This window comes from Saccoglossus kowalevskii, chromosome 14, assembly GCF_978046115.1.
Source record: "Saccoglossus kowalevskii chromosome 14, keSacKowa6.1, whole genome shotgun sequence".
NCBI lineage: Eukaryota > Metazoa > Hemichordata > Enteropneusta > Harrimaniidae > Saccoglossus > Saccoglossus kowalevskii.
In genome coordinates, this window is record NC_140654.1 from 36,499,282 (window position 1) to 36,523,948 (window position 24,667).

The 24,667-nt window shown below is 36.9% G+C and overlaps 1 protein-coding gene and 1 long non-coding RNA gene across 4 annotated transcripts; one reads left to right on the forward strand and one right to left on the reverse strand.

The window, feature by feature from the left end:
* Nucleotides 1–6,446: 6,446 nt before the first annotated feature.
* On the reverse strand, nt 6,447–8,156 carry LOC144358197 (uncharacterized). Its single transcript, XR_014931575.1, has 3 exons — nt 8,057–8,156; nt 7,427–7,486; nt 6,447–6,599 (listed from the first exon to the last, which is right to left on the reverse strand). It is a non-coding gene; the product is annotated as an uncharacterized LOC144358197 (long non-coding RNA).
* LOC144360039 (DNA-directed RNA polymerases I, II, and III subunit RPABC4-like) lies at nt 7,682–24,392 on the forward strand. Of its 3 annotated transcripts, XM_085507753.1 has the most exons (5): nt 7,682–7,855; nt 14,075–14,140; nt 19,904–19,974; nt 20,540–20,632; nt 24,219–24,392. In XM_085507753.1, exons 3-5 carry the CDS (start codon nt 19,905–19,907, stop codon nt 24,239–24,241), a joined length of 186 nt encoding a protein of 61 aa, XP_085363879.1. In that variant the 5' UTR covers nt 7,682–7,855; nt 14,075–14,140; nt 19,904; the 3' UTR covers nt 24,242–24,392. The 3 variants fall into 3 exon arrangements, with proteins under 3 accessions (XP_085363879.1, XP_085363878.1, XP_085363876.1); XM_085507752.1 differs by lacking the exon at nt 14,075–14,140 and having other exon boundaries at nt 7,683–7,840; XM_085507750.1 differs by lacking the exons at nt 7,682–7,855; nt 14,075–14,140 and adding an exon at nt 8,862–8,985.
* Nucleotides 24,393–24,667: the final 275 nt, after the last annotated feature.

Consider the following 24,667-nt stretch of genomic DNA (forward strand, 5'->3'; position numbering starts at 1 on the left):
ACAACCAAATGTGAAACTGATGTGGCCTGATAACATCGTACATGCAGTCTCCGACCAGGATACAAATCAAGACTTTTTGTAACAGAACAGTATCTCGCATTACAATATATCATTATTGTAGTTGTATACGCAAAGTTTAACATAACACATTTTATTTGTTTTACGCATGAAACAATTTTGCTCCTAAAATTTTAGGTTTAGGAGCATTTTGCTCCTAATTTCTTAGTGCTTAGGAGCATTTTGCTTTTTGCCAAAAAGTTAACTTCCTAGGCTGATGCCCAAGAGATGGTCTTGACCAACAGCCCGAGGGCAGAAAACAAATCGTTATATTAGTTATTATATAACATCTAGTAGACATCCACCATGCACAATCGCATCTACCATACATCACTCACACTCACTCTCACAAAATAACAACACTTATATTCGAAGTATGCAATATTTTATTTTATGTATTATAACAAGTTTCACATTACTCAATAGCAGACATACATTGTTAGCTGAAAAAAAAAGCGAAATACACACAGGAAATGTTAATTTCGATGTATACTCTTTATAGTAACTGTGTTTAGGGCATTGTAAATCAATCAGTCAATTTATCGAGTATAACATTTTTTGAATGAATTGAGGAATTCTTAAATGCCATTAGTTTAACAACTCACCATATAAAAATGTCAGAGTGTTGTGGAAGTAACTGAAATTACTTTCTCACAAACGTGCCACATCTTCTATTCACAAGTCACACAGCTTAGAGCGTTCTTGGTTAGCATCGGCGTGGAACATCCCGCAGCAATCCCGGCTGCGACGTTTCAGTGGCGGCTTTGCCGTACATTTTTTCTTCATCTCTTTTTACCTCCATGTATAAAGCAACCTTTTAAAACCTTGAAAGCAACAGCGGCCGGGGCAGCACCAGTGTAGCTAACGACAATTTGTTATGCGTAGTATGGTAATCGTTGCGCAGTAGTTTCAGTGACGTCATCCATGTGATATACCCATGTAATATCCACTTGGCGGGCAATATACCATGTAACATCCATTTTTACTCAGTGTCATGTGACAAAATTGATTATTGGGGAATGTTGAAAGGGGAAATGGGGAAATCAAAGGGCGTTAAAAGATAGGGATAGGGTTTTGAGATATAATCGGCCAGAAGAATAAATTGAGGGTGGGTATTTTCGGGTGTGTTAAACAAATTATATTAACATTAACAAATATTTATTATTTTCGAAATCAATATTTTTTGTATTTATTAACTTTTGTTGTAATTACATGTGATGAAATAAAACAGTTATTTTAATGATTGCATTGTTCTGTTCTTTTAATTTCAAGTTAAAAATGCATGAAAAATGAAATATTGATGATATTTAAAATCATAATGCATAAATATAAAATATGCAAAAAAAACATTTTGAAATTACGTAATTTTGAGGTAATAAAATTACGTAATTTTAGCGTAATTACGTACGATGATATAATATTGGAATTCAGAATTGATATATTGATGATATTTAAAATCATAATTATTGCATAAATATAAAATATGCAAAATAAACGTTTTGCAATTACGTAATTTTGAGGTAATAAAATAACGTAATTATAGCGTAATTACGTACGATGATATATTAAAATAAAAACTCAATATCAAAGTGTTGTATTCACTTGAAGATTTAACAATATATATTAACTATAATTTAGTACTATTTAATGATATAATAATAACGTTATAATGACAATGAAAAAGTACTGACATTTAGCAATCTTTTTATTTTCAAAAATTAAAACACTATTTCAACATTGACCAAACGTAACAATAACGTAATTAATTACCTTATGATTGTAAAATATAATAATGTTATAAAGTTGGGCTCATTTTTTTGGTTATAACGTTTTTGAAAAAGTAATTTTGATACATCTCATAACGCTATAATTACGTTTTCGATCAGCAGCTGTGTACCACATGGATTAAAAATTTTATTTATTGGTCAATCCTGACGTGATTACCGTTTTCAAGTTTTGGTAAAATGTGGCAATATATCCAACAATTTTCAATACTAAACAATTAATTATAATGAAGTTGAACATTGTTTATTATTTTATTCGTATTTTACTTCCAGTATGTGCACATTCCATGTCGGTTTGGTCCAATCTGATTAAAATCTGATGTAGTGTACAGGCTTTAATTATTTTGGCTATAAACTTATTTTAATTTTATTATTTTACTTTGATTTTTTGTAATTCCGCCCTACATACATCTGATCCGACGCCTACGTAAGTCCCGTTCAAATCTCGCGTAAGTCACAGCCAATCACAGGCCCCCTTTTATACAGGCTGTCGGTTGCTTACTTTTCAGTGTAGCGATACTCTACGGGCAATCTTTCTGTACATTATATTTTGCTCACTTGAATAAACCATTAATAGAAAATTGATAGTATATATTTTTATTTACAAAAGAAATTCCACAGCATTTTACAATTTTTGTCTTTACATTGAATATTTTGTTCACTTCCAACAAATGTGTACACTTCCTGATACATCTTCGCCAGCCAAGGTTCGTTTATTCAGTCATCGCTTCAATTTTACATCAAACACTGAGCATAATTATCTAGAACGGAAGCAAAAAAATAAGTAAATCGTAAGGATTAGAACACTGTAAACAGCTATAGTAAACAATGCAAATTTTAAATTGTATAACGGTCACCGGCCCACGGCATCGACGCAGAAAATTGGAGCAAAAACATATTTCCTGATCAATTGCGATGTGTAGCCCTCGACCTGCTTGTGTTGTGATGAGGTGTGGGGTCGAAGTTGATGTCGCTGAGGACCACCTGCGATGTTGGCGCTTTGATCATGCTTGATGTCAGTGTGGTTGTTGACTGACCGGCGAGAGCGAGGGATTCGAACTTGTTATTATCGATGAAGACTGTGGTGCTGAGCTTGGGTAATGCCGTGTGCGGTAAGTGACAACGGTGATGTAGCTGCTGGTGGTGTAGATGTGGAGCCCCCTGACACACTTGTGATGACTGAAAGTGTTGGGTCAGACCCGGTGATGTTGTTGCTAACCGAATTGAGCGAGATAACACTATCGTCCGGAGATACGTGTAAAGGCGTTGATCTAACGGGGAGGTCACAGGTCGTTGACGTGATGTCTGAGGGCTGCGCATGGAGTCACGAGGAGCTTGGTTTGTCGCGGTGCAGAGGTGACATGGACGTGCCTGACTTCTGTTTGCAGTCCTTTTCGCTGTGATTATTAAAACGATTGCGGGTGACATAGCAATGATTGCAAATGTGTTTAAATTTGCATGGATCAAATGAGCAAGAACCTTTCTCGTTGAAAGCTGTGCACACTAATACGGGGGAATCATCCGGGTTGGAAGTATTTCTGTTGCCGTTGTTTGTCGTCTGTTTCTGGGTGACTGATTTCAACTTGTCGGCTGAGAAATCGAAAAACAGATCTTTCACGTCTGAGTAATCGCTGTCCCATGTACGTCTGTTATCATCGATTAAACGAGCCACTGCCGCGTGATAGCTCCGGACAATGGGCCATTTGTACAATGGTAGTTTAACAAACAAATCGTGCAGGAGATAAGTCGTCGTATTTCAGTTCATGTGAAGAAAAGAATGATGGAACAAACTGTTCTGGAGATTTCAAACCAGGCAACTTTTTCCCGGCGTGGCGCCCGGGGGAATTAACGAGACTGTCGCGAATAATGTACTCACCAGCTGGTCCTTTGTTCTCAGCCTTGTGTCCTTTGTTCGCTCCAATGGCGTCGAAGTATGGTGACGAATCGTGATCAACCTGCGATCGGAGATTAGTCATTTTGCGAAGATCCGCAAGTGAAATGTCAGAGATTTGGTGATCAGAAGACGATGTGCCCTGTTGGCGCGTGGATGATAGGCCTGTGGTTGGTGGATGTGCGTTCAAGGAACAACTTTTGAATTCCATTTCAAGCTGGGAGATTTCCGCCTGTAATTTTTGCGATTCTCACCAACAAGGATTGTTTCCGGCGCTGCAAAATAGCTAACTCGGCTTGGTCGTCTTCATCCCCGTCTGAAAACTCGTCAAAATATCCATGTGGTTCCGCGTGTGAGACTGTGGGCGAGTGACGTCGGTGCTTTGAGGTGGAAGGAGACGACTTAGAGACGGCAGTTGAGCTGTTCGGTGAACGGCAATTCTCTTCCTCCGGCGGTGGACCGGTGCAGAATTTTCCGTGCTTGCCCCAGGTGTGAGCTTCCACATCGAGCTTGCAGCCAGAGCATGTTGAGCGACGCTTACTTCTTGGCATAGCGAGCAAGTAAATTGAAAATAACCCGAACAGAAATGACTGGGCACGAACAGCGTGCGATGTAAACAGTGCACGGTACGAGGTTTTACCCAGAATTCAAAACGTTCTGTACCAATGCATATTGCTATGCGCAGAACTGAAAAGTCTGGCATCGTTCTGCGCAAAAACAGTTTTTAGCTCATGAGTTGTTTCCGGGTTCGCTTATCGTGCGATTTATTGTACCAATATCACATTTTCAGGACGTATTCCTACACAATCATGCTAAGAGCATCCAAAAGAGTCAAGCAGGCAAGTTTAGCCGCAAAATCACGTGGGAAATCGGCTTCAACTGCTCAGTCGATCGCCGATGTTGTCGTCGGCACACAAGGTCGTTCCGCTTTCTGATCTTTCTTCCAAGATTTTGACTCGAATATTCGGGTTTTGTTGCTTTTGTAATGACAGTGATGACGATAGTTCACAGTTTGAGAAAGTTAAAACGATGTGCTCACTTCGAATGGTTTGTAGGCGATTTTATGCTATCACGTCGAATGATTTGTTCGTCACGGTTATGGGAATGACGACAAGCTCTACTACCAGCCGTGCTTTTCACAGATTTATGCTGATGAAGGCGAGATCGCTCGCTGCTAATGAAATAGGGCAACTTTCTGATTTGATCATTCAAAAAGGGCCATCTCAAGTAAGACAAGTGGTGAGAAATTTGCTGGAAAATTTAAAGGGTCACGAATGGGATGATTCAAAGAAATATTTGGAAGTCTCTCTTGCAGTTCTATTTAGCACAAAAAGATCAGCAATTTCTAAGAAAGCCACTGGGAGTCGAGCCTATATCAGTAAAATCTTAAATCAGCACCAGGCAGTAGGTGAAAAATTGTCTGGATTTGATGAGAGTGCCCTTTGGCAATTACGATTAAATAAAGATAAAGCATTTGCAAAATCAGTATCATTTTTCAAGGAAGCCATTACATCAGATATTCTGCCTCCTTCTGTTAAATTGGCTTTATTAGCAGCACCATCTTCCCAGAAATTAGATCAGACTACAGATGACACTAAATTATGGAATGATTCTGAAGCAGAACACATGTTTATCCATCTAGGGGGTGGTCTATCTGAAGCTGACTATGATGGTTTAGAGAAATCTCTCAGAACACAAGAAAATGTTTCAAGAATTTCCAGATTAACCACTTTGAGAAATAATTTGAAACGGTTCCACAATATGGTGTCAGAAACTGCCTCTCAAAATAAAAAGGGCTGGTTTGTTCATGATATTGAAGGCCTGGTTTGGAGAAGTGTCCTCAACATATTGACTGAAAAGAAATTGGATTATGACCTTGATGATGTAAATGAGAGACAGAAGTTAGAAATAATTGTAGGTGAGGGTGGCCACACTTTCCAAGAATTCAAGGGAGTGTCCCAAAATTTCAATTTGCCATCAGTGGTGCTATACGTCTGATAAAATATAATGGTAATGAAGTATGGAGAGATCCAAATCCACAGTCTGATGCAAGCCGCATTACATTTGTCATTATAAATGCCCCAGAGAGTGATGCACTGATAGAAGTTGATATTCTTCCTGTTCTGGCATACACTGAAAAATTTGCCCAACATGGTATAAAAGGGATGAAATACTGTAGAAAACTGGAAGGAGATATAAAGTATGAAAGTTTGGTCTTGCAGAGAAAGAGTACCAGTTTTTTCTTCAATTTATGTTTGGCTACAGTTCATAAATGTCACAATCCAAATCATGAATGGGATATGTCTATCACTCTTGCGGATATGAATTCATGGGCAGAAGAAAAAGTAATGGTCAGAGTAATCATCCTCTTATAAAGTATGACCCCATTAATGAATACACTATGGATCACCTTCATGCTAAATTGAGAAACATGGGTAAACTAATTGACGAGTTCTTCAACGAGGCTGAAAAGATCGACGAACAACTGGAATTTATACAAAAGTTTGCTAAGTTATCTGAAGATCAAAAACATGATGTGAAGCAATATGAATCAAAACTGGTCGACCAATTTGATACCAAGGTTGAAATTAATGAAGCAAATCATTCAGCAAAGTTACTTCAAGTTACTAAAAAGGATGATCTTAACAAACTTGATAAGAAACTTGAAGCAGCTTCACTAGCATTTGAAATTAAATACACTGAACACGCTGAAGTGAATTTGTGAATCACATTTTGAAATTTTATTTGGCACACATAAGGAATACAAATGCACACTATGTGCATCACATCTCCATGTTGTATATAAAACCAAGCCAGGTATCACTCGTCACATGCAAACTGTCCATGGTAAGTTCAGCACAAAAGATCTGAAACAAAACACAAGATGCATTACTAATCTCAATATTTAATAAATTATTATTTACACTTGGTAAAACTATTCCAAAGTCAGCCTAAATTGTCAAATTTGTAATGACACTATTTTCTATTAAGTCTTTGACTGTTAAAAATGGGGCATGTGGAGGGGGCCTGGCATATTTTCTTTGAAAATCATTTGTTATTAAACTAATCTCAATATTTAATATAAAAAATCTGTCATAATAAATTATTATTTACACTTGGTAAAACTATTCTAAAGTCAGCCTAAATTGTCAAATTTGTAATGACACTATTTTCTAGGTATTAATTTATAATATTAATTTACTGAAGAAATGGGGCAAGTGGAGGAGGCGTGGCACATTTTTTTTTGAAAATCATTTGTTATTAACTATATTTAGTATATTCTCACTTTAATATTACATAATTTATTATGAATAATATGTCAGAAAATAATATTGAGAGAAACGAATGAAATGCATTGCTATCAAAAACAGATACATGGAAAATGTTCATTTTATCCCTATACCCATAGTATCTCAATAGTGTATATATTATCTCAATAGTGTATATATGGTATGCAAATTAATGACAAAATACATTATGACACTTTATTCACTACTCCTATGAGGGACATAACGTGTATATGGTCGATCTACATATCGTTGTAAAGCTATCGAAATCCCCAACAAAATTACGTTTTTCATTTTCACGACCAACATTTTTGCAACAAAAAAGGCGCCAACAATTGAAGAAATCGAACATTATTTTCTAAAAATTGCTTTTTTTTCGTGTAAAACGTAAAAAAAAAAGGACTTACCGAACGTAACATTGTGAGCCGCCATGTTGAAAATCCATAGGAGGCACTCTCGCGGTAATCCTAACAAAACAGTGAGAGGAGTAGGCCAAAAACCACCAAAAATGCAGTAATTTTGCATAATCAATTATAGTCTACAACTTTTTATTGAAATGGTTAAAACGATCCGGGTAAAAAACTTCAAATACATCAAAAAAATGAGAATTCCAGTATCAAGTTGGGAATGAGGCTGGTGGGTCAATTGAGGTCATAGAATTGCTGATAGCGTGTATGCTAGTTTTTCTTTCAATTTGAAATTGCTCCCTCGTGCGGAGATAAAGTGTATATTGGATGGTACAAAACGCATTGAACTCTGGGATATCACATTTGCTGTGCAGTGCATGTACATTCGCTGGTTCCCGGCGTCCTTTGCGAATGGTAGGTAGGACGCAGGTAACTAGTAATCGCCATATTGTTCCATTTGGGCCGGTTTTCCGGCGACTGGAAAAAGACACCGGTGTTCGGTCGAACCGGTGGAAACAAACAATTCACTCCCAGAATAACTACGCAAAATAACGATCTAAACTCGAACCATTCGAGCCACAATATAAACATAAAAATGACTTTCGTTGCATTTGACAATGATAAACTTACCGAAAAGCCGTGTTCTTCTCGGTCGCTAACGTCGCTATAATCCGCCATTTTATTTGAGTGTGTTTGCCACCTGACTCTGCCCGGTGACGTCATCATGTGCGCTATAGAAGAAGGTCTGTGATTCGTTGACTAAAATCGTCGACAGTGGGTCTCGTTGAAATCTCGTTACATCGGCATCGGCTCAGATGTATGTAGGGCGGAATTTTAAAAAAATCACAAAATCAAAATCAAAGTAAAATAATAAAATAAAAAGGCATTAATAACAACAGTAATGAAACATAAAATTAAAATAAGTTTATAGCCAAAATAATTAAAGCCCGTACACTACATCAGATTATAATCAGATTGGGTTTGGTCATTCCAGTTCCGTTGTTCCGCTGCAGACAACCGAATTCTGATGTGGGCTGTGCATTTCTCACTGCCTCGTTGCACATTGAAACAAAATAAAAAATGAACATTATACTTCAGAAAGTATACTATTATTAAATATGTGTGATAGATATATTAAACAGGGTCGAATAATCACCGATACGAGACGACTGGTCACGAACAACACTGTATTTTAATTCGTGAAAAAAATATCAAGAACTCGAATTCGAAATGATAAAAATATCACGTGAAAATACCCCGTGCCAAACAGTGTTACTTAGTAGCTAGTGTGACTTCTGTATACAAGTATCTCATTCATTCATTCATTCGTTCATTTGCATAACAAAATGTCTTCGATTCGCCCCTTATATTTTACAGCCACTGTATTTTTTTTACTCCTCGCCCTCAACTATAATTGTCCACTACAGGGAGACAGTGCGCCTCCATCGGCAGCAAATGCTGATATGACGCCATGATTCGTCGCCATTATTGTTGTTGATAATACACCAGGACGAGGGTTAAACGTGTGTTATAGTATATTGAATCGTGTAATAGTTTAGGTAAGTTATGTACATTGACACGAAATGGGAAACTAGGACACAGATGTTCTCCACGTAAAAACACGTCACCTAACTTAATTGTTTAAGTTGGCCATAATCAGTTGACCTAGCCCTGAGTACAGTCATGTAGGTAAGCCTCCTATCGCTGATCATTCGGCCCCCACAATGATCAGTGGAAGGAGGCCAACCTGCAGGACTGTACTCAGGGCTACAGTTGACCATGGAACTAAAAAAAACCTTAGGTTCATGATTTGAATAACACCGAAAGGTTTGATCGGATGAAAAAACACAAATAACGCTACAGACTGCAACAAGTAACGATCGGTTTTTGGCATGTTTTAATTACGTAAAAACTAGTAGCTTCGAGGTGAGTGGCTTTTGCGGTAAGTGGGTTTCGTATATGGTGGGTTTCGCGGGACACGGGCGCTTGCAACAGCATTTATGGTTACGGGAGATAGGCTTAGGTATAATACTAGTATAGAAATAAAGACAGGGTATGAAACGTCCGCACTTGGAATCGCTGTACACTAAACGAATACGGCTGGTTTGTGAATAAACTCGCACACTACACTCACCAAAAAAACAATCCACTTGACTATCAGACTCTTATTTATCCAATTTTGTCATATGTTTGTAATAATTTGCCTGTAAATTCGCAAAAAATGATAATTTCTGGCGCTATCGAGCGTCACAACGTGGAAAACACAACTACTCCCTGACAAGCTCCGCCCATTGAACGCTCATTGGTGGATAGGGCTCGGGTCAAATGGTCAAACTCTCGCTCACCTCACTGGGGGATATCACCCTATATAATCAAAAGGTGACTCGTTTCATTGACAGTGGTTGGTGCTCTCTCCGCTTTGTCGCAAGTCTGACATCTCGCCGTTGATGCTTAATAATGTCAATGTCATTGAATTCTTCGCCCAGGTTAATTTCACCGACATATTGATTTTTGCCGCTCTTATTGTCAAGCTGCAAATCTTCTTGTATGCTCATTTCATCCATTTATATGCCACCAGTTAATCCACATTCCGGTACACGTCGTTGTTTAGCTGTGTCGTACATCCACCTAAACACATATGGGTTGAATCCAGGCCTTTGATTGATGACATTTTTATACATCATTAACAATCTCGTGGACAGCAGAATCAAGTACTTGTTGTCAATGATATCCTGGTAACCTTGTGGACTCCTGCACCAAAGTTGAATTGCAAACTGGATTACTGCCCTGTCTCACTACGTTCTTTGGGTTGCACTTTATACTATTATTGATTATTGAAGTCAATAACGAAAGCATGTTTGAATCACCGTTCGGTGCTATTATGTTTAACACATCCCTTACATTCATTTCCGAAACGACACATTTTTTTCTTATCAGGGCTAGGCTCATCTAAAGTTGTCTTTCGTTTTTGACTGGTAGCTCTTCTGATAGCAGAACTTTGCTGACAGCCACTACAAATATCGGAAGCAGAAAGCTATGATAATATGCGACAACACTTTATATCACGCACACTTTGAACAGTTTTACTATTTACTGGATTTGATTCAATTAATAGGTTGTGTGTGACAATAATATTACATGGTTTGGTTACACCAATGCATAGTTTTATCCTGTCTAAGAAGAGTACTAGAATATTTAAGTTATATTCTGTAGAAAACATGGCTGTTGGAAACCCATACTGTTTCAAATCAACTGCCGTATCATTTATCTTAACACTAAAGGAGTCATCATTGGTAAACGTTACAGACATAATGTGGATACCAATCAGCTTCTCTCGGATAATGTGCTTGCACAAGGTTACAGTGTTACTGGTAATATCAGACTGAAAGAACCCTTTATTCAACATGAATGTTGCGATTTAACAGGGATAGAAAATTGTTGAAAGCCTCCATCACTCGGAAAAATATACTGCGAGTAATAATTGCGTGTAATAAATTACAAATTAAGTGTATAATAATTAGCCACTGCAATTATTGTTTAAATAACGAAATACTCGATTGTGATTTCGCATTGGAATTGTGCACGAAAAAGGATGGGAAAATCAACGCACACACGTACTAACTGAATGAATACATTGATTTCTAATTAGCTACAAAGGATTGCAAAAAATGACGACGATACAAGTTTAAGATAAACTCATAATATTTCAATATTACAAAGGGACCGGACACCTTACAATCAGATTATTTTGTGTATGGCTATGCAATGAGATTTTCTCTTTCCATATAAAAGTGCTGAATTTGGGACCCCATCTGGTGGCACATATGTGTATATCTTTTCAACGGGAGTACTAGTACCCCCTAGAGGCTGAACAAATTCAGTGACGACTCAGTCACGTTGTGATTGGATTTGACTGGAAACTCAAGCTAAGGTATCTAGAGTGATTGTGACCAGTCGTAAGCGTGAATAGTGTGACCGGCTTTATCTACATTCTTTACACACCTTCAACGTGGCTTATTTCACTTCTCGGTATATATTCGAATCTGTCTTATTATTTCCAATCACAGCCAACGATTGTCTGTTGCGGTTAGAATTATATATTGTTGGTACAAGACATTTCAGAGCTCTAGAAAATGTCTGCCATTGAAATCGGAAAATAATGATATAGTACATCACTAAAAAAACAAATCCTAGTCTATAACAACACACACCAAAAGGCGATATTTAATAGGATCTTACAGGAACAGAGCATTGATTGAGTTCTAGTTTATGTACCTTTTTACTGTTTTTAATCTTGTCGCTCCCAGTGGTGGCCGCAAATGACGTAGAATACGCTTTGTAAACTGACCCAACACAATACAATCACTCTCATTTGCACTTCTCAAGTTTGACAAAATCCTGTATATACATATACATGTAAAAACGGAACTAGCTTGCAGTGTATATACTGTGTAGATTGATGTATACTTATGGTGAAAAATAAATTCAAATTTATTCATATTAACGGTTACAGTGTTATTCGATCATCTATTCTATCTATAAGATACATGTAATAGCGTTTTAAACGTGAGTTACAAGTGTTGTTTTAACTTTAAAGGAATCGGTACAAACACGAGACCGTGTTCGACGAAATGCTACTTTGAGAGTGGCACCCCCTGTAAAGCAGCGAATTTTCGAGAAAGCATTTACCAACGCTTTGAGATTGGTGTAAAATAGTTGATGTTATATGCGATAGTACCTACCAATAACTATAAAATGCCATCTTCCAGCTTTCATAAGAGATGAAACGCCCATTTCTTCCGGATTTTGGCTCCCGTATTTGCGTTTGTAGGTGACCGCTATTGTATTTGAAATCAGTGTGACCATTTGACCCGAGCTCTTTCCACCAATGAGCGTTTGATGGGCGGAGCTTGTCAGGGAGTAGTTGTGTTTTTCACGTCGCGACGCTCGATAGCGCCAGAAATTATCATTTTTTGCGAATTTACAGGCAAATTATTACAAATGTATGACAACATTGGATAAATAAGAGTCTGATAGTCAAGTGGATTGCTTTTTTGGTGAGTGTAGTGTGCGAGTTTATTCATAAACCAGCCGTATTCGTTTGGTGTACAGCGATTCCAAGTGCAGACGTTTCATACCCTGTCTTTATTTCTATACTAGTATATAATCCAAGCCTATCTCCCTTAACCATAAATGCTGTTGCAAGCGCCCGTGTTGCGGGGAGTAGGACTTTGTCTCAGTAACTGGTCTTTTCATCTTTGTTGAGAATTAAAGTTTTATGTTTCTTTAACAACTGGCGCTATGCTGGGAATTCCATCCTGGCAGGAGTTCCAAAATAAGACCCATGCTTTGAGAATGCCTCTAGTTTCAAAGAGCAATAAACATTACCGTTACGATCTTATTGGTGTTGCAAAGGATAGTTGAATATTGTTTATTTAAATTAATAATAATCCCCATAACCGTTTTCCAATATAGATAAATCAAAGTACGTAACAAACTGTATAACTTAATCTCAACAATGAAATAAAGGAATGTATATATATATATATATATATTTACATTATTACTAATGCATTGCAATACAACTAATTCAAATTAAAAGAAATTGCAATACAAAATATTCCATCAGTAATGCTTTTCAACGGCGTATTTCGCAGTCAATGTTATTTACTAAAATATTTGTTTTTAATTTTATAAACTTGCTTGGCAATACCCACTCTAATTTGATATGATGTGTACATATTTCAATAAATAAAGATATACTAACAATAAAATATTAAGTTACAGAGAAGGTACCTAAGCGGCTGTCCCCCAGCAAATAATTAAGTCAAGGCGTTTTCGATATTGAAATCAGGAAAATCTCCGTTTTTACACAATCTGGAAAGTTCGAATTACTAAATGAAGTACATGACGACGAAGCTGAAATATCCAAGAACCAACACATACCAAAAATCTCTTTAGTATAAGGTAGTAACAACTTGTCAATAATTATGGGATTATTTGTAAGCATAAGATTGTTATGTGAACTTTGTTCATTGATGGAATACTGTGCGATGACGCTATTTTCAGGGCCTGATTCAGACTCCTATATTGACTATGTCCCGGCCTGTTTACTACTTATTTGTCAGTGTCTGACTGTTATATACAGCCCAGAACACGTCAGAATAGTAAAAAAAGTCAGCAAATTTCAGTTGCCCGTGCCATGAGAGCCAGCCACAAAACCGAAACAATCTGTCAGCCTTCGCCGCCCACAGCATTGATGCGATTTTACATTGCATAGAAATGATCACTAAATGCAGCTATCCAAGTCAGCAATCGAATCATCAATCTTCACGAGCGATGTAACTGGTATTTCCACCTATTTGCTTAGTGGTCCGTAGGTAAATGTTGTCAAGTTCGAGAGAGTGTTTTGACGTACATCAATGTGAACATTATTGCTACAATCTTGGGCTTGAACATGTTCTATATTCACCCAAAACAACGACGAACCTGAAACAAAAACAACCGTCCGATCTAAACGACCTGCGTCTATGAAAATCGAGTCTTATCTCGCTTGCGTTTCTGATCGAGAGAAGGTCGGGCCAATCTACCATGATTGTTTGCTTATCAACAATTTAACCAAGTTGTTACATAGGTTGTTTATTATAGGTGACTGGAAACAAAATTTGGGACGTGAATCCATCCGGTGACGAAAACAGTGATAATAACCAAGGGGTGAGAGACTTTTTACATCGGTGATAGCGACCCAATAGATTCCGGGACACACAGTGATCAGTGATGCCTCGAATGTCTCAATACTAGTAGTTACCTAAAGAGACCGATATTATCGTCTAATAATGTCTAACTTAGACATTTTTAGACATTATTAGACAATTTTATCGATAATATTGGAGAAAAACGAACTGTCCCCATAGTTGCCCAGACAGACCTAGACCTGTCTAACTTAGACATTATTAGACGATAATATCTGAGAAAAACGAACTGTCCCAATAGTTGCCCGGACAGACCTGTCTAACTTAGACAATGTTATCGATAATATCTGAGAAAAACATACTGCCCCAATAGTTGCCTAAAAAGGCTTGTCTAACTTAGACATTTTTAAACGATTTTATCGATAATTAGTTGTCCAGACAGACCTCTCTAACTTAGAAATTGTTAGGCATTATTAGACGATTTCATCGATATTATCGATAATATTGGAGAAAAACGAACTGACCCAATAGTTGCCTAATAATAGCCTCAAATATGTTGTATTTTTTTCCTACCTTTCTTTCTTTAAAAACATGTTTAGGCAGAAAATTAGGAAACTTTCTTATGGGACATACTTAAATGTTTTGTAAATGTAAAGTTAAAATTGCCCTGGCGGTTTCACGGCTGGTGGCCCCTTATTTGGGGTTCAAATTTTCAAAAAATGATTATCAAATATTTGTAGGGGGCTTATATTTTCATTGAAAAATCCACCTACCGGTACGCCGTTTTTCAAAGCGACCCCCCAAAACGAAAGACACTATTGAAATTTATTAAATTTTATACATTTTGTTTTTGCTGGATTAAAAAGTAGAGCGTGCATCTTTCTTCCAAAAAATCACATTAACGAACCTGGTGCGCCAAATACAATTATTTTGTTTTTTATGTTATAATGGAAGAATATTTTAAAAGAAGTTTCAAATAAAAACGAACCTAACTGCATTGCTTAGTAGCAAATGATCGCGGTAGTGCATTACCTAGTAATGATTAAAATAACAGGAAAAAAATAAATTCATTGAATTGTTATGAAATGCAAATAAATTTCAACTTATTTCATTTTAAGCGAATGATTCTAATCGCATTTTCAACACTCGATGCTGTAGAAATGAATATCCACCATGGTTCCCCTATTGCTATTAAACCTGAAACAAAACATAAAAAACATGACCCTATTTTTGACGAATTAATACGTCATAATCTTGTATAAGAATGTGATATTTAGGTGAATGAAAGTTCAGTATAATCAAAGTTGTCTTTGGTATAATTCAGTCATTGAGCCATTGTATTTGGGTATCTCAAGAATCACTCCAAACAATGGGTCTTTATTTGGAATTATTATACAGCAAAACAGATGGATCAATTGGTCAGTGGTTCATCCTGTGTTTTTATGCCAGCAATACGCTACACATTTTGTTATGTTAATCTATTGGTATTTATTTTATGAAAACCATTCTTGTTTCTAGTGTGGAAGACAAAACTACAGACCAATTGCCATTGCTACTACAAAATCTAAAGTGATGAACCTGATTATCTTAGATCTTATTTCTGATGACAGTCAATTTGGTTTTAAAGTACCCGCTATTATCTTTCTTATAACAGTCATATATTTGTTACTTAAATGCCACAAAGGCTTTTGATATTTTTTACAAAATTAATCAATGGAGGGTTTTTAGTACTGCTCACAATGTTTCTGTGCTCAATGTGGCAGTACTTTATCATGAATGGTGGTGTTCACCAGGGTAGTACATGTATATTGTTTTTGGTATATGAATCAGCTAATTGCTCTGTTAAAATTGGAAACCAATGACATTCCAGGTTTATAACAATAGGTGACACAACTCTTACCTCAACGTCATGTTATGAATGAAAACGTCTGGAAACCAATGACATTCCAGGTTTACAACAATAGCCGACACAACTCTTACCTCAACGTCATGTTATGAATGAAAACGTCTGGAAACCAATGACATTCCAGGTTTACAACAATAGCCGACACAACTCTTACCTCAACGTCATGTTATGAATGAAAACGTCTGGAAACCAATGACATTCCAGGTTTACAACAATAGCCGACACAACTCTTACCTCAACGTCATGTTATGAATGAAAATGTCTGGAAACCAATGACATTCCAGGTTTACATCAATAGCCGACACAACTCTTACCTCAACGTCATGTTATGAATGAAAACGTCTGGAAACCAATGACATTCCAGGTTTACAACAATAGCCGACACAACTCTCACCTCAACGTCATGTTATGAATGAAAACGTCTGGAAACCAATGACATTCCAGGTTCACAACAATAATCGACACAACTCTTACCTCAACCTCATGTTATGAATGAAAATGTCTGGAAACCAATGACATTCCAGGTTTACAACAATAGCCGACACAACTCTTACCTCAACGTCATGTTATGAATGAAAACATCTGGAAACCCAATGACATTCCAGGTTTACAACAATAGCCGACACAACTCTTACCTCAACGTCATGTTATGAATGAAAACGTCTGGAAACCAATGACATTCCAGGTTTACAACAATAGCCGACACAACTCTTACCTCAACGTCATGTTATGAATGAAAATGTCTGGAAACCAATGACATTCCAGGTTTACAACAATAGCCGACACAACTCTTACCTCAACGTCATGTTATGAATGAAAACGTCTGGAAACCCAATGACATTCCAGGTTTACAACAATAGCCGACACAACTCTTACCTCAACGTCATGTTATGAATGAAAACGTCTGGAAACCAATGACATTCCAGGTTTACAACAATAGCCGACACAACTCTTACCTCAACGTCATGTTATGAATGAAAATGTCTGGAAACCAATGACATTCCAGGTTTACAACAATAGCCGACACAACTCTTACCTCAATGTCATGTTATGAATGAAAACGTCTGGAAACCAATTACATTCCAGGTTTACAACAATAGCCGACACAACTCTTACCTCAACGTCATGTTATGAATGAAAATGTCTGGAAACCAATGACATTCCAGGTTTACAACAATAGCCGACACAACTCTTACCTCAACGTCATGTTATGAATGAAAACGTCTGGAAACCAATGACATTCCAGGTTCACAACAATAATCGACACAACTCTTACCTCAACCTCATGTTATGAATGAAAATGTCTGGAAACCAATGACATTCCAGGCTTACAACAATAGCCGACACAACTCTTACCTCAACGTCATGTTATGAATGAAAATGTCTGGAAACCAATGACATTCCAGGTTTACAACAATAGCCGACACAACTCTTACCTCAACGTCATGTTATGAATGAAAACGTCTGGAAACCAATGACATTCCAGGTTCACAACAATAATCGACACAACTCTTACCTCAACCTCATGTTATGAATGAAAATGTCTGGAAACCAATGACATTCCAGGCTTACAACAATAGCCGACACAACTCTTACCTCAACGTCATGTTATGAATGAAAACGTCTGGAAACCAATGACATTCCAGGTTCACAACAATAGCCGACACATCTCTCACCTCAATGTCATGTTATAAATGAAAACATCTGGAAACCAATGACATTCCAGGTTTACAACAATAGCCGACACAACTCTTACCTCAACGTCATGTTATGAATGAAAATGTCTGGAAACCAATGACATTCCAGGTTTACAACAATAGCCGACACAACTCTTACCTCAACGTCATGTTATGAATGAAAATGTCTGGAAACCAATGACATTCCAGGTTTACAACAATAGCTGACACAACTCTTACCTCAACGTCATGTTATGAATGAAAATATCTGGAAACCAATGACATTCCAGGTTTACAACAATAACCGACTAAACTCTTAGCTCAATGTCATGTTATGAATGAAAACGTCTGGAAACCAATGACATTTCAGGTTTACAACAATAACCGACACAACTCTTACCTCAACGTCATGTTATGAATGAAAATGTCTGGAAACCAATGACATTCCAGGTTTACAACAATAATCGACACAACTCTTACCTCAACGTTATGTTATGAATGAAAATGTCTGGAAACCAATGACATTCCAGGTTTACAACAATAGCCGACACAACTCTCACCTCAATGTCATGTTATAAATGAAAACATCTGAAAACCAATGACATTCCAGGTTTACAACAATAACCGACTAAACTCTTAGCTCAATGTCATGTTATGAATGAAAACGTCTGGAAACCAATGACATTTCAGGTTTACAACAATAACCGACACAACTCTTACCTCAACGTCATGTTATGAATGAAAATGTCTGGAAACCAATGACATTCCAGGTTTACAACAATAATCGACACAACTCTTACCTCAACGTTATGTTATGAATGAAAATGTCTGGAAACCAATGACATTCCAGGTTTACAACAATAGCCGACACAACTCTTACCTCAACGTCATGTTATGAATGAAAATGTCTGGAAACCAATGACATTCCAGGTTTACAACAATAGCTGACACAACTCTTACCTCAACGTCATGTTATGAATGAAAACGTCTGGAAACCAATGACATTCCAGGTTCACAACAATAATCGACACAACTCTTACCTCAACGTTATGTTATGAATGAAAATGTCTGGAAACCAATGACATTCCAGGTTTACAACAATAGCCGACACAACTCTCACCTCAATGTCATGTTATGAATGAAAACATCTGGAAACCAATGACGTTCCAGGCTTACAACAATAGCCGACACAACTCTTACCTCAACGTCATGTTATGAATGAAAATGTCTGGAAACAAATGACATTCCAGGTTTACAACAATAGCCGACACAACTCTTACCTCAACGTCATGTTATGAATGAAAATGTCTGGAAACCAATGACATTCCAGGTTTACAACAATAGCCGACACAACTCTTACCTCAACGTCATGTTATGAATGAAAATGTCTGGAAACAAATGACATTCCAGGTTTACAACAATAGCCGACACAACTCTTACCTCAACGTCATGTTATGAATGAAAATATCTGGAAACAAATGACATTCCAGGTTTACAACAATAACCGACTAAACTCTTAGCTCAATGTCATGTTATGAATGAAAACGTCTGGAAACCAATGACATTTCAGGTTTACAACAATAGCCGACACAACTCTTACCTCAACGTCATGTTATGAATGAAAATGTCTGGAAACCAATGACATTCCAGGTTTACAACAATAGCCGACACAACTCTTACCTCAACGTCATGTTATGAATGAAAATGTCTGGAAACAAATGACATTCCAGGTTTACAACAATAGCCGACACAACTCTTACCTCAACGTCATGTTATGAATGAAAATATCTGGAAACAAATGACATTCCAGGTTTACAACAATAACCGACTAAACTCTTAGCTCAATGTCATGTTATGAATGAAAACGTCTGGAAACCAATGACATTTCAGGTTTACAACAATAGCCGACACAACTCTTACCTCAACGTCATGTTATGAATGAAAATGTCTGGAAACCAATGACATTCCAGGTTTACAACAATAGCCGACACAACTCTTACCTCAACGTCAGGTTATGAATGAAAACATCTGGAAACCAATGACATTCCAGGTTTACAGCAATAGCTGACACAACTTTTACCTCAACATCATGACAAACAAAATATAGTCAAACAAAATATTCATGCAGTTTTATTTTTGCTAATTTGTTTGCAAATTACATGATTTCCAATACTACATTAACAAATCTTCTTTTGTTATTCAGTATGGATTCGACACCAAAGAAAGATGAGACTTTGAAGGAAGGAAGACAGGCAATGGTGTACATATGTGGAGGTATTGCTACTAACACATCTTTGATGCTACTCTTGAAAAATTAGATTTATTGGGGTACCTAAGAAAATGAAATGCCAGACAGATTTTGTACGTCTGTGCGTTCTCGCTCATATTTTGGACATACATCAACTGATTCCATTGTAGTGAATTTCCTGATTGATGTACATTTATGGTTATAAAAATCTGTGCCAAGTCCTTACTCAAATGCTTTGTGCTGTTTTACCGAAGTTCACTAAAAAGTGAAGATACATGTAAATTGTGCATGTTAAGTATCATTTTTGGTTCAGAAAAGCTAAAAATGTGTGCCACATAACTCTGAAAGGCATTGGTCAATCTTTATGAAATTCACTTTAGAAGTGTATCGCTTTGGTCCAAAAAAAAGAGGAGGTGAAAAGGATGTGTTTGTCTGTTTTCAGCAGTACATTGATCAATTTCATTCAAACCTTCTATATAAGTAATACACAATACATTACATATATTGATAGCCAAAACTTCACAATCAAAGTGTATTAAGAGTGTCTTTTGGGTTAAAATATAAAATTTGATTGTCTGTTTTTCTTTTAAGAGTGTCACCATGAAAATGAGATTAAAGCCAGAGATCCAATTAGATGTCGAGAATGTGGTTACAGAATAATGTATAAAAAACGAACAAAAAGAAGTATCCTTTGAATTGTGTGTTATGTTTGTAGTGAATGTGAGCTATGCTGTGGTATGTTTGTAGTGAATGTGAGGTATGTGGTGTTATGTTTGTAGTGAATGTGAGCTATGTGGTGTTGTGTTTGTAGTGAACATGAGCTATGCTGTGGTATGTTTGTAGTGAATATGAGCTATGTGGTGTTATGTTTGCAGTGAATATGAGCTATGTGGTGTTGTGTTTGCATTGAATGTGAGCTATGTGGTGTTATGTTTGTAGTGAATATGAGCTATGCTGTGGTATGTTTGTAGTGAATATGAGCTATGTGGTGTTATGTTTGTAGTGAATGTGAGCTATGTGGTGTTGTGTTTGCATTGAATGTGAGCTATGTGGTCTTATGTTTGTAGTGAATATGAGCTATGTGGTGTTATGTTTGCAGTGAATATAAGCTATGCAGTGGTATGTTTGTAGTGAATATGAGCTATGTGGTGTTATGTTTGTAGTGAATGTGAGCTATGTGGTGTTGTGTTTGCATTGAATGTGAGCCATGTGGTGTTGTGTTTGTAGTGAATATGAGCTATGTGGTGTTATGTTTGTAGTGAATGTGAGCTATGTGGTGTTGTGTTTGCATTGAATGTGAGCTATGTGGTCTTATGTTCGTAGTGAATATGAGCTATGTGGTGTTATGTTTGCAGTGAATATGAGCTATGCTGTGGTATGTTTGTAGTGAATATGAGCTATGTGGTGTTATGTTTGTAGTGAATGTGAGCTATGTGGTGTTGTGTTTGCATTGAATGTGAGCTATGTGGTGTTGTATTTGTAGTGAATTTGAGCTATGTGGTTTTATGTTTGTAGTGAATATGAGCTATGTGGTGTTGTGTTTGCATTGAATGTGAGCTATGTGGTCTTATGTTTGCAGTGAATATGAGCAATGCTGTGGTATGTTTGTAGTGAATATGAGCTATGTGGTGTTATGTTTGTAGTGAATGTGAGCTATGTGGTGTTGTGTTTGCATTGAATGTGAGCTATGTGGTGTTGTGTTTGTAGTGAATTTGAGCTATGTGGTTTTATGTTTGTAGTGAATGTGAGCTATGTGGTGTTGTGTTTGCATTGAATATGAGCTATGTGGTGTTATGTTTGTAGTGAATGTGAGCTATGTGGTGTTGTGTTTGTATTGAATGTGAGCTATGTGGTGTTGTGTTTGTAGTGAATTTGAGCTATGTGGTTTTGTGTTTGTAGTGAATGTGAGCTATGTGGTGTTGTGTTTGCATTGAATGTGAGCTATGTGGTGCTGTGTTTGCAGTGAATGTAAGCTATGTGGTGCTGTGTTTGCAGTGAATGTGAGTTATGTGGTGATATGTTTGTAGTGAATGTGAGCTATGTGGTGTTGTGTTTGTAGTGTATGTGAGCTATATGGTGTTGTGTTTGTAGTGAATGTGAGCTATGTGGTATTGCGTTTGCATTGAATGTGAGCTATGCTGTGGTATGTTTGTAGTGAATGTGAGGTATGTGGTGTTATGTTTGTAGTGAATGTGAGCTATGTGATGTTGTGTTTGTAGTGAATATGAGCTATGCTGTGGTATGTTTGTAGTGAATATGAGCTATGTGGTGTTATGTTTGCAGTGAATATGAGCTATGTGGTGTTGTGTTTGCATTGAATGTGAGCTATGTGGTGTTATGTTTGTAGTGAATATGAGCTATGCTGTGGTATGTTTGTAGTGAATATGAGCTATGTGGTGTTATGTTTGTAGTGAATGTGAGCTATGTGGTGTTGTGTTTGCATTGAATGTGAGCTATGTGGTCTTATGTTTGTAGTGAATATGAGCTATGTGGTGTTATGTTTGCAGTGAATATGAACTATGCTGTGGTATGTTTGTAGTGAATATGAGCTATGTGGTTTCATGTTTGTAGTGAATATGAGCTATGTGGTGTTGTGTTTGCATTGAATTTGAGCTATGTGGTCTTATGTTTGCAGTGAATATGAGCTATGCTGTGGTATGTTTGTAGTGAATATGAGCTATGTGGTGTTATGTTTGTAGTGAATGTGAGCTATGTGGTGTTGTGTTTGCATTGAATGTGAGCTATGTGGTATTGTGTTTGTAGTGAATTTGAGCTATGTGGTTTTATGTTTGTAGTGAATGTGAGCTATGTGGTGTTGTGTTTGCATTGAATATGAGCTATGTGGTGTTATGTTTGTAGTGAATGTGAGCTATGTGGTGTTGTGTTTGCATTGAATGTGAGCTATGTGGTGTTGTGTTTGTAGTGAATTTGAGCTATGTGGTTTTGTGTTTGTAGTGAATGTGAGCTATGTGGTGTTGTGTTTGCATTGAATGTGAGCTATGTGGTGCTGTGTTTGCAGTGAATGTAAGCTATGTGGTGCTGTGTTTGCAGTGAATGTGAGTTATGTGGTGATATGTTTGTAGTGAATGTGAGCTATGTGGTGTTGTGTTTATAGTGTATGTGAGCTATATGGTGTTGTGTTTGTAGTGAATGTGAGCTATGTGGTATTGTGTTTGCATTGGATGTGAGCTATGCTGTGGTATGTTTGTAGTGAATGTGAGGTATGTGGTGTTATGTTTGTAGTGAATGTGAGCTATGTGATGTTGTGTTTGTAGTGAATATGAGTTATGCTGTGGTATGTTTGTAGTGAATATGAGCTATGTGGTGTTATGTTTGCAGTGAATATGAGCTATGTGGTGTTGTGTTTGCATTGAATGTGAGCTATGTGGTGTTATGTTTGTAGTGAATATGAGCTATGCTGTGGTATGTTTGTAGTGAATGTGAGCTATGTGCTGTTATGTTTGTAGTGAATGTGAGCTATGTGGTGTTGTGTTTGCATTGAATGTGAGCTATGTGGTCTTATGTTTGTAGTGAATATGAGCTATGTGGTGTTATGTTTGCAGTGAATATGAGCTATGCTGTGGTATGTTTGTAGTGAATATGAGCTATGTGGTGTTATGTTTGTAGTGAATGAGCTATGTGGTTTTGTGTTTGCATTGAATGTGAGCTATGTGGTCTTATGTTTGTAGTGAATATGAGCTATATGGTGTTATATTTGCAGTGAATGTGAGCTATTCTGTGGTATGTTTGTAGTGAATATGAGCTATGTGGTGTTATGTTTGTAGTGAATGTGAGCTATGTGGTGTTGTGTTTGCATTGAATGTGAGCTATGTGGTGTTGTGTTTGTAGTAAATTTGAGCTATGTGGTTTTATGTTTGTAGTGAATTTGAGCTATGTGGTGTTGTGTTTGCATTGAATGTGAGCTATGTGGTCTTATGTTTGCAGTGAATATGAGCTATGCTGTGGTATGTTTGTAGTGAATATGAGCTACGTGGTGTTATGTTTGTAGTGAATGTGAGCTATGTGGTGTTGTGTTTGCATTGAATGTGAGCTATGTGGTGTTATGTTTGCAGTGGATGTGAACTATGTAGTGTTATGTTTGTAGTGAATGTGAGCTATGTGGTGTTGTGTTTGTAGTGAATGTGAGCTATGTAGTGGCACGTGATTGTGAGTTATGCAGCGGTACGTGATTATAATTACACTTTCGTTAGCTACTGTTAAGTACAGTATGAATTCTCACAAACATGTTGTCCTTAACTCATGACTTCAGTGGTTGTTTTTGATGCTAGGTGATGACCATTCAGCTTTTCTATCATTTTATTTCATCTTTCATAAGATATTTCCATGTATTTAAACCACAGTAGTATTGTTTACTAAATAAAAGACAGTACATTTAAACCACAGTAGTATTGTTTACTAAATAAAAGACGGTATATTTAAACCACAGTAGTATTGTTTACTAAACAAAAGACGGTACATTTAAACCACAGTAGTATTGTTTACTAAATAAAAGACAATACATTTAAACAGTACAGTATCTGTTCTGCAAATATTCAAAGTGAAGTATTTTCATCATTTTAAAACAAGATCAAATCAAATACAAATGAGCTTATAGATCAGTTAAGTCTTGATTAAAAATTACTAATTTCACTTTTATTTACTGTTTACACACATCATTTTGTGCTTATATGCATTTCATTTCTAATATGCTTCTAATAG